The following is a 10,906-nucleotide window of genomic DNA, read 5'->3' as shown; positions in this document are numbered from 1 at the left end:
CCCCGGCACGTGACTCGGGAGCCCGGCCGTCACGTGACGCGGGGTCCGCGGCGGGGCGGCGATGGGGTCCTGGGGGGCGCCCTGCCCTGCCCGCGTGTCCCCCGGGACCCAGGCTGCAGCCAGCGGCGTCCTCCCGGAAGCCTGCCTGGGTTGCAGGAGGCAAAACAAAATCCACAACTCTGTCTTCCTCGCTCGCTGCAGGGGATTGAGAGGAGCCAAGGGCTATCGATTGCAAAGGGCCCCAGGCAGCCCGACTGGGGAGACCTGGACTTTGTCTGGCTTCGGGCGAGGGAGCTCGTGCTTAGGAGCCTCAGTTTCTCCTATGTAACTTTTTAAAAATTTTACACACGGTAATAGCGGGGATTGAAGCTAGGGCCTTTGCACGGAGCTACATCCAGTCTTGTTTACTTTTGATTTTGAGATAGGGTCCCGCTAAATTGCCAACTGCTCGAGCTGGGCTCCAACTTGCAGTCCTCCAGTCTGCTTCCTAGAGTGCAGGGATTACAGGCACGAGTCACCACCCCCAGGTCATAAATAGAGGTTTTAACTGCTCGGTGCCCCACTCCCTGTCCGGTCTCCCACTCCCTTCACTGAGTCCTGTAAGAATGAAAAGAAGTGAATGTGAAAGGCTTTGAAAAGGGGAAACCACTATGCAAATGTGCGACCCAGACGGAGAACCTTTTTGTTTCAGAGTTTTTCAAGAATGATTTCTCTTAAGCACCTTGAACTCCTCAGGCTGCAAAAGTTTTGTGTGTGCGTTTACCATTCTCTTCGGAAGGCTCCAGAATGCACCCTCTTGAGTCCCTGCTTCCTACCACTGCTGCTGACCGCCTGAGCGGAGTCCTGGGATTCTGTGCCTCAGATCTAGAAGCCTTGGGCGCTGCCTGGAGCGGCAGCGTTCCTGTTCCCAGGAAGGGCGGGCATTGGCAATGTCTGTTTTTCACACTTCTTGCCTTTCCCGCAGCCAGGGTTTCTGCTTCAGTGTTGTCACGTTTGCTTACTCACAGGCGCGAAGACAGCAGTGGTTAAGAAAGAGAAAGGGTCCCAGGACTATGGGAGGCTGAGGCAGGAGGATCAAGAGTTCAAGGCCAGCCTAGGTAACTTATCCAAACTCCGTCAAGTCTTAAAAATGAAAAAAAAAGTGAAGGCCCTGGATTCAATCCACAGTACAAGAAAGAAAAGAAAGGGGAGGAGAGGGAAGGGGAAACAGGCCTCATCTGCTACCGACTGTGGCCCTGGCCAAGTTAACTGGATGTTAAGGCACTTAACACAGTCCTTGGCACAGGGCAAGACCAGCAGAAGTATCAGCTGATGGGGGCTCCTGGTTCTGCAGTGAGGAGCTGCAGAAACTGAACTGTGGGTTCCAGAAATTCAATATTCAAGCCTGTTCACACTGTTCGAAAGTGTTTCGAGTCAGAGGTGGTGGCGCACGCCTGTAATCCCAGCCCTTAGGAGGCTGAGACAGGAAGATAATTGCAAGTTCGAAACCAGCCTGGGCTCCAAGCTCAAGGCCATCCTGAACTACATAGTGAGACCCTGCCTCAAAAAGACAAAAAAGAAAAAACAACAACAACAAAAAACAAAAAACCGTGTACCAGTAGGCTGGGGTGTAGCTTAGTCCTACAGGGCTTGCTAAGACATTGAGAAAGCCTGGGCTTGAGCTACAGCACTGCTTTAAGGAGAAAAAAAAAAAAGAATGCAAACTTGAGTCCCAAAGTTGTAGAATTTGCTTGTCAAAATTCACCTAGAATAAAGTTTGTAAACCCATGGCAGCTGTTTTTTTTTTTTTTTCCCCTAGCTCAAAAAGCTTTTGTTCTCAGGCGTAGTGGCACAAGCCTGTGATCCCAGTGCTCAGGAGGCTGAGGCAGGAGGATCACCATGAGTTTGAAGCAGCTGGGCTATATGTGGAGTTCAAGGCCAGCCTGAACTACATAAGTGAGACCCTTTTCTTTTAACCATCTTTAAAAAAAAAAAAGCTTTAGCAGTTCCTAAGCAAATGTGAGACTGTAAATGTGGGTAGAAAAATGATCCCAAGGAAAAACAGGGTGACCCCTATGCAGGGAGATAGGGCGGGAAGTGATGGCTGCTGTTGAGCTGGAGGGGAGGGAGGGAAGGAGCTGGGTGGCTTTGGGGAAAGTGGGTGTGGATTTGGAGTCGTGACCGTCCAGGCTGCTGGAGTGAAGTGAAGGTGAAACAGAGTTGAGTCTCAATTGCCACTGGGAAAGTTTTGGTTTGGTTTTCTGACACCTGGGATCAAACCCAGGCCCTCCTGTGTGCTGGCTAAGAGCTCTGCCCTGGAGCTACAGCCCCAGCGCCTGTCAGTTTGTGAGAACGGCTAGCTCTGTGGTCCTATAGCTGCAGGACAGCCGGGAGCCAGGACAGCGCTCTGGCTCTAGGGTCGAAGATGGGAGAGGGGTGGCCCTGGGTCTCCAGGGTACCAGTGTGTGACACTGACATTGTGATAAGTAATGTCCCCTACCTGTAAAATGGGAAAGGTGGTGTTGAGGACACTGAAGTATACAAGCTCTCCCTTTGAGAAAGGAAATTCTGAAATCAAAACTGTGAGTCTACCCAGGCGTGGTAGCACATGCTTTAATCACAGCACTAAGGAGGCTGAAGCAGGAAGATGACCAGGAATTTGAGGCCGGCCTGAGCTACATGTAGTGAATTCAAGATCAGCCTGAACTACACAGTGAGATCCTGTCTCCAACAACAGCAAAACAAAACAGAACAAAACCTGTGAGTCTCCCATATAAAATTTTAGAATTACCAACAAATCACTTGTGTCTCTTATATTTTTGTTTATTCAAGCACTGTGATGTGAAATATTTTGGTCTGTGTTTTAAAAATGCACAAGCTTTTGGATGGAACAGAGATTTAGTTTAGATGGTAAATCAAAATGAAAGAAATACGTCAAGCAAACCCAAACAGCCAAGCTCAAATTCTACCTTTCCTTTTATCTTTTGAGGTGCTGGGGGTGGAACTCAGGGGCTTGACATGCTAGGCAAGCACTCTGCCACTGAGCTATACACACCAAGACCTTTTGCCTTTTTAAAATAATTTTTTGGCTGGGCATGGTGGTGCACTCCTGTAACCTCAGCACGCGGGAGGCTGAGGCAGGAGGATCATTGCGAGTTCAAGACCAGCCTGGGCTACAAAGCGAACTCAAGGCCAGCCTGAATTGCATAGCGAGACCTTGTCTCAAAAAGACAAAAAAAAAATAATAAAATAAAATAATTTTTTGTGGTACTGAAGGATTAAACACAGGGGCCTTCATGCTAAAGTACATTTTAAGACAGAATCTCAATAAGTTGCTCAGGCTGCGCTAAACCTTGCAATTCTTCTGCCTCAGCCTCCCGAAGTGTTGGCCTGCCTTTTTAAAATAATGGTAGATTCTTTTGTGGTGTTTTCTTCCCACTAAATGGAAAGAGATAAAGACTCTCTTATTGTCAAACCAGTTTAGGACAGAGCTGGATTTCGCCTGAGTCTAATTGGTGAGCTTTTATACCTATATGGACAGCAAAGTTTGTAAAACCTAAATATCTTGAAAAGATATACAACCTGAGTCACAAGGTGACTGGTCACAGTTTGTGCTTATTGTTAGTTATCAGACATAGCAAACCTTAAAATTAATTTTTGCACTGGTAAATACTTTCTGCCAGGAGTTAAGCAGGCTTTGTTCACCTAATACTGTATACCTAAGTGCTTAGAAGTGGCTATGGTAGTGCAATCCCAGAACTCAGGAGGCTGAGGCAGGAGGGTTGCTGTGAACTAGAAGCCAGCCTGAAAAGACTTTGTCTGAAAAACCCATATATATCTGGGTGTCAAGTCATCCATGACTTTTGCATTGCTAAGTCCACTGGCCCATAATCTTAGGTGACCTGTCAGCAGTCACAGCTGGTCACTTCCTTCTCTAGAAATGTTCTCTTCACCTGCCTTTCAGGATACTGTACTCCTTTGGTTTTTCTCCTGGCTCACGAACTGTCAGGTCTTTGTTGGTTCCAACCTCCCAGGGTTCAGTCCTTCAGCACCTGCCTCTTACACCAAGATATCAGTGCCACTGCTAGACATTCTTGTCTTAGCTTCAGCCTGTGCGTCCCCTGGAGAAACTTGGAGCCCCAAGATCATATTGGCTGTTCTGCCTGCAGGAACTAAATCCTGTACATACCCCTCCACCTTAGTGCAGTTCACAGTATTTTTTTTCCCCAGTACTCAGGTTTGAACTCAGAGTTCAAACTGAGCCACATCCCCAGCTCTTTTTTGTTGTTTTTTATTTTAAAACATGCCAGGCATGGTGGTGCATGCCTGTAATCCCAATACTCTGGAGGCTGAGGCAGGAGGATTGTTGCAAGTTCAAGACCAGCCTGGGCTACAAAGTGAGCTCAAGGCCAGCCTGAACTGCATAGTGAGACCCTGTCTCAAAAAAACCAAAAAAAAAAAAAAAAAAAAAAAATCAAACAATCTCACTACTTCACTAAATTGTCAACGCTAGAACTTATCACCCTCCCGTCTCAGCCTCCCAGTATGCTAGGATTACAGGTATGTACCACCATGGTTGGCTAGTTCACACTATTTGACCATCTTGTCTTTCACAGCAAAATGTGAATTGCTTATTCCACTACTATATAACCCATATTTTAACAGCCCAACAGGTTGATCCAACTTTGATTGCTCTATAGTATTCCATAGTATAGATGTACCTTAGTTTATTTTACCACTCACCAATTAAAAGATATCTAGGTTGTTCCCAAATTGAAGCTAGTATGAGTAAAACTGCTATGGATGTTGGTGTATGGGTTTTTGAGTACCTGAGAGTGCTTTTGCTGGGCCAGATGGATGTGGTATTTTTAGAAGACACTGCCAAACTATTTTGTAGACTTGACCATTTTACATTTCCATAGCAGTCTATCAAAGATCCGTACTCATCCACACTTAGTATTATCAGGATTTGTGTTTTAGCCATTCTAATAAGTGGGTGGTAGTATCACAGCATGGTTTCAATGTGCATTTCCCTAGTGGTTAACGATAAGGACATTGACTTCATTTTTGCATTATTGGGGATTGAACCCAGGACCTTCTCACCAAGCTACATCCCCAGTCCTTTTTTTTGTTTTTTTTTTTCCAGTACCGGGAATCGAATTCACAACCTTGTGCTTGCCAGGCAGGCTCTGTGCCACTGAGCTAAATCCCCAACCCCCTATTTTTTTCTTTTGAGACAGGATCTAAATCACTAAGTTGCTCAGGATGCACTTGAATTTGGAGGTCCCTCAGCCTCCAAGTGCTGGGATTATAGTATATGCTATGATACCTGGTTGAATGTTTTGTGATGTGATTATTCATCATCTTTATACCCTTTTATACTAAAATGCCCAAGATATTTTGCCTATTTTGTAATCATTTTCTTTCTTATCTTGTCTTTTTGAGAGAGGGTGTTGCTATGCAGTTCAGGCTGGCCTTGAGCTCACTTTGTAGCCCAGGCTGGTCTCGAACTCACAATGATCCTCCTGCCTCAGCCTCCTGAGTGCTGGGATTACAGGCGTGCACCACCATGCCTGGCTTCTTTTTTTTTTTTTTTTTTTTTTTTTTTGGAAACAAGGTCTCACTATGTATTCCAGGCTGGCCTTGAACTCACTATGTAGCCTAGGCTGGCTGCAAACTCAGTGATCCTGCCTCAGCCCCCACTCCAAGTGTTGGGATTACAGGCATGTGCCACCATGCCCAGCCTGTTTTCTAGCTCTTGAGTTTAGAGACTTCTTTATATATTCTGGATACAAGTCTGTTGTTGGCTGTATGATTTGGAGTTATGTTCTCCCACTCTGTAGCTTCTGTCCTTAGCAAAACATTTGAAACTTTTAAAAATATTAGTACAGATTTACAGTACAGAATGATTACGTTCATCAAGGGTTGAAATTTTCATGTGATTTTTTTTTTTTTTGAGATAGTCTTATTATGTAGTGTAGGCTGGCTTTGAACTCATAGAGATCTTCTTGCCTCAGCCTCCGGAGTGCTGGGATTACAGACATGTACCACCACCACACCTGGCTGTGGATTGAAATTTTGATGAAGTACCACTTAGTTTTTTTTTTCTTTTATGGATTGTGCCTTTGGAACTACATCTAAGAACTCTGCCTGATCCTGCCTCATAAGAGTCCCTGCTACATTTGCTACGTTTTTTTTTGGGGGGGGGAGACGGGCCTGAGAATCAAACTCAGGACCTTGTACTTGCCAGGCAGGCGCTTGTGCCACTGAGCTATATCCCCAGCCCTCCTTACTATGTTTGGCTCTTGAGCTATATCCCCAGCCCTCCCCACTATGTATGTAGGTTTTGTTGTTATTGTTGTTATGGTTTTTTGTTGTTTTTGAGACAAGGTCAGTGTCTTGGTTACTCTTCTCTTGTTGCTGGGACAAAATACTTGATGCCCAAAATTACGGAAGGAAAGGTTTATTTTGTTTACAGTTTGTGGAGGTTTCAGTCCATACTTGGCAGGTTACAAGGCAGAGTGGCACATGGCAGAGGGCTACAGCTCACCGCAGCAGAACACAGCCAAAGCAACAAGCACTAAAGGGAGGAATGGCTGCAAGCAGCCTCTTCCTCTCCCTTACATATGCAAACTATCCACCCCAGGGCGGGTGTAGCGGTCACACCCAAAATCAATCAAACTCTAAAAGCCTGCCCCATCACCACATGAGGTTTTACAGGACACCCAGACACAAACCATAACAGTCAGACTGGGGATTTAGCTCAGCAGTACAGTGCCTGCCTGGCAAGTGTGAGGTCGCGAGCTCAATTCCTGATACACAGAAACAAAAAAAAAGAGACAGCCTGGTACACAAAAACAAAAAAAGAGACAAAGTCTTGGTATGTAGTCCAGGTTGGCCTTAAACTTACTGTATAGCCCAGGTTGGTCTCAAACTTTCTGAGATCCCCGTGCCTCAGCCTCCCAAGCACCAAGATTGCAGGCATGTACCATGATACCTGGCTCACCTAAACATTTTATAGTCAGATTTTATATTTTGATTTACCACCCATTTTGCATTACTTAAGTTCATTTCTTTGCCTACTGTCCAATTTCAGCACGACTTGCTGAAAAGGTCATCTTTTCCCCACTCAGAACTGCTTTTATACCCTTGTCAAAAAACAGGGGCTGGGGATTTAGCTCAGCGGCACAGCGCCTGCCTGGCAAGCTCAAGGTCGTGAGTTCGGTTCCTGGTACGGGGAATGGTGGCACACACATATAATCCCAGCACCTGGGAGGCTGAGGCAGGAGGATCTTTTTGAGTTGAAGATCAGCCTAGGCTACAAAGTGAGTTCAAGGCCATCCTGAATTGCATTGCAAGACCCTGTTTCAAAAAGACAAAACAAAAAGACAGACAGGGGACTGGGGATTTAGCTCAGCAGCACAGGGCCTGCCTGGCAAGCGCAAGGTTGTGAGATAGATTCCCGTACCGGAAAAACAAAACAAAAAAAAAAAAGACACACACACACACACACAAATTCACTTTCATTGCGGATTTGCTGGTCTTTCCATACTGTTCTTTTCAATTTTGGGTCTATCACTCAGCCAATACAACACTTTCTTGATTACTGCATTACTTTGTTTTGTTTTTTGTTCTGAGACACAGTCTGGCCTGTAGTCCAGGCTGGCCTTGAACTGTGTAGCTAGACTGGTCTGAAACTCGTGACAACCTTCCTGCCTCAGCCTCCCTAGTGCTGGGATTACATTCATGCACCACCACACCTGGCTCCCTTTCCATCTAAATTTTAGAATACACTTATGTACATAAAAGTTCTTGCCAAGATTTTCATAGGAATTATATTAAACGTAGGGCTGGGGATTTAGCTCAGCGGCCAAGTGCCTGCCTGGCAAGCACAGGGTGGTGAGTTCGATTCCTGGTACTGGAAGAAAAACGAAAAAAAAACCCGAAAAAACAAAAAAAGCGGAATTACATTAAACCTATAAATCAATTTGGAGAGAACTGATCTCTTTCCTGTGTTCAATTTTCCATTTCAATTTATGGCTAACGAGGCCGGGCATGATGGCACACGCCTGTAATCCCAGCACTCGGCAGGCTGAAGCAGGAGGATCGTCATGAGCTCGAGACCAGCCTGGGCTACAAAGTAAGCTCAAGGCCAGCCTGAACTGCATAGCGAGACCCTGTTTCAAAAAGACAAAAAAAAAAAAACAAAAAAAAAAAAAACCAAACAAACAAAAACAAAACAACTTACGGCTAACAAAAAGAATTTGGAGCAGATGAAGAAAACTCCAGGATTTATTTGGTACTGCGAGCAAAATCCTTTTTTTTTTTTTTTTTTTTGGTCTTTTTGAGACAAGGTCTCGCTATGCAGTTTAGGCTTGAGCTTACTTTGTAGCCCAGGCCGGTCTCGAACTCACAACGATCCTCCTGCCTCAGCCTCCCCGCCCCCCCCCGCAGTGAGGCTGCGTCCTAGGAAGCTGGAGGATGGTTTAGGGGTCAGAAATATGCCAACTCACATGTTCAGGCTTACGGTTTGCAGGGTTACACTGGCTTTCATAACTCAACGGCAATGCAGGAATTCGTATGCCCATATGAGTGACGGGGAAGCCAAAGACACAAGCTCTGACTCTTTCCAAAAGGAACTGGCTAGAAGCTAGACAGGATGCCGGGTGTGGTGACGCACACCTGTAATCAGTCCTAGCACTCTTGGAGGCTGAGGCAGGAAGATTCCAAATTCGAGCAAGGCTTTGGCAATTTAGCCAGGCCCTATCTCAAAAGAAAAGTAGTGTGGGGATGCCATTCAGTGTCGGCCGAAAACCCGGTCCCACTAGCCCTGGGGAGCCAGGAAGTCCGCCTGCCCAGTAGGGGGCGGCAAGCTCCTGCTCCCGGATCATGGGCCACCGACCTGGACGCGGGCCGTGCGACCCCGCGCAGGGGGAGACAGATCCCCGTGAACTGCGGCCAAGCTCCAGGGACGCCAGAGACGTCGGACGAGAGGTCCGCTCGACCCACGCCTCTGCTGACCAGGGAACTCGAAGGACGTGCAGCCCAGCTTGCTTTCAAGTCCTTTCTACACCACGGACTCCTGAACTCGCTCCATTCCCTGCCCACACCCCCATTCCCTATCCTCTGCACCCCTAGAATAGTTTCCAGCAAGGCCTCTGCGAATCCAAACCCAGCCGTGGCGAATTCCGACCCGCCAAGGAAGCTCACCCTACCCCCTCGTAGCTCCGCCCCCTGACGCCTTGCCTCCCCGCCCCCGCGTACACGTATGGATCTCGTCACTTTGGGAAGTCTCGCGGTGCCAAACTCCCCGAGAGGTCGCGCGAGTGCTCAGAAAAGGGGCGGGGAGAACGGGTGCCGGGAAGGCGATTCGGGGCGGGGAACGGGGGGCGCGTGCGCACTCCGCAGCTCTTCCTGGCGCTTCCATCTGGCGTTGTGGTTGAGCTCCGCTTGTCTTCTCTCTTCCCTTCTCTGCGATCTTACGAGTAGCAGGCAGCGGTCCCCAGTTGGGCCGGTCGGCGAGCTCTTGAGGGTGTGGCAAGGAACGGGCCGCGTACGCTTGGAGGACGCTGTGGAGCGGAAAGGGTAGGCGCTGAAGAGCGGGGAAGCGGGCGGTGGTGGGGCGGGAGGTTGGGGCGACACGACGAATGAATGAGAACCGAGAAGCTGGAAGGGGAGAGGCATCGGTCACGCCCCCTCAGGGTGTCCCCTTTATAGAAGTAGGGTAGGAAAGGATGCTAAGTTGTTTGTGATCTCTCCGATCTCGTAGCAGCTCCCGCACCATGGCTGAAAACCGAGAGCCCCGCGGGGCCGTCGAGGCTGAACTGGACCCGGTGGAGTACACCCTTCGGAAACGCCTTCCCCACCGCCTGCCCCGGAGGCCCAATGACATTTACGTCAACATGAAGACTGACTTTAAGGCCCAGCTGGCCCGCTGCCAGAAGCTGCTGGACGGAGGGGCGCGGGGTCAGAACGCATGCACTGAGATCTACATTCACGGGTTGGGCCTGGCCATCAACCGTGCCATCAACATCGCCCTGCAGCTGCAGGCGGGCAGCTTCGGGTCTTTGCAGGTGGCTGCCAATACCTCCACTGTGGAGCTTGTGGATGAGTTGGAACCAGAGACGGATACACGGGAGCCACTAACCCGAACGCGAAACAACTCCGCCATCCACATCCGGGTCTTCAGGGTCACACCCAAGTAATTGAAATGAAGCCCCCCCACCAGCACACCCAGCTAGGTCCCAGCGTGGCTGTCTTGACTCTTGTGCTAAGTACTGTCACGGACCTCCTGTGAGAGCCATGTAAGAAGCCCATTTCCTCAGCCCGAAGGACAGAATTGAGGGTGGGAAGGTAATTTCTCTTACTGGGCCCAAGCAGTGGATTTTCCGTGTCCTGGACAATAAAAAGTATTTAGTTGTGTTAGTGCCCTGCCACTCGCTGGTGCTGCCTCTTTCCTGTGTAATTCTGTGTTATCTGAGCAGGGAGAGTAGGAAACCTTTGGAAGTATTACGTCCTGGGAAGTTCCTGTTTCTAGCCTTCACAGAATCCATGAATTATATTGCAGCTAGTGTAATAAAACAAGCTGGGTTTTTTGCTTGATTTTTCCAGAACTAGGAGTTGAACCCAGGGCCTTGGTGCTGAAGTACATCCCCAAGCCGTTTTATTTTATTGTAGATACAGGGTCTTACTAAGTCGCTGAGTTACCCATGCAGGTCTGAAACTTGAAATGCTTCTGCCTCGGCCTCCCACGGTATGGAGATTACAGGCATGCACTACCATGCCCAGCAGAAGAAACGGTTTAATATAGCAGAGAAGCCGGCCAATTCCAATGTTTACCTAAAAATTTGTCATGGTCTCAGGAGGACTGGGCGGGTAGTGTCCATTGCCTTGCTGGGATGCAGCTGGGATGATTGTATGCACAGGA

The 10,906-nt window shown here is 48.1% G+C and overlaps 1 protein-coding gene across 2 annotated transcripts; it reads left to right on the top strand.

The window, feature by feature from the left end:
• Positions 1–9,308: 9,308 nt before the first annotated feature.
• Pop7 (POP7 homolog, ribonuclease P/MRP subunit) lies at positions 9,309–10,415 on the top strand. 2 transcript variants are annotated; one of them, XM_005413692.2, is made up of 2 exons: positions 9,309–9,564; positions 9,749–10,415. In XM_005413692.2, the coding sequence occupies exon 2, from the start codon at positions 9,762–9,764 to the stop codon at positions 10,182–10,184; it is 423 nt and encodes a 140-aa protein (XP_005413749.2). In that variant the 5' UTR covers positions 9,309–9,564; positions 9,749–9,761; the 3' UTR covers positions 10,185–10,415. The 2 variants fall into 2 exon arrangements, with proteins under 2 accessions (XP_005413749.2, XP_005413750.2); XM_005413693.2 differs by having other exon boundaries at positions 9,310–9,564; positions 9,752–10,415.
• Positions 10,416–10,906: the final 491 nt, after the last annotated feature.

Source organism: Chinchilla lanigera, unplaced genomic scaffold (assembly GCF_000276665.1).
Source record: "Chinchilla lanigera isolate Chin_1 unplaced genomic scaffold, ChiLan1.0 scaffold00172, whole genome shotgun sequence".
In the NCBI taxonomy this organism is placed as follows: domain Eukaryota; kingdom Metazoa; phylum Chordata; class Mammalia; order Rodentia; family Chinchillidae; genus Chinchilla; species Chinchilla lanigera.
This window is presented reverse-complemented; position numbering and strand designations above follow the sequence as displayed.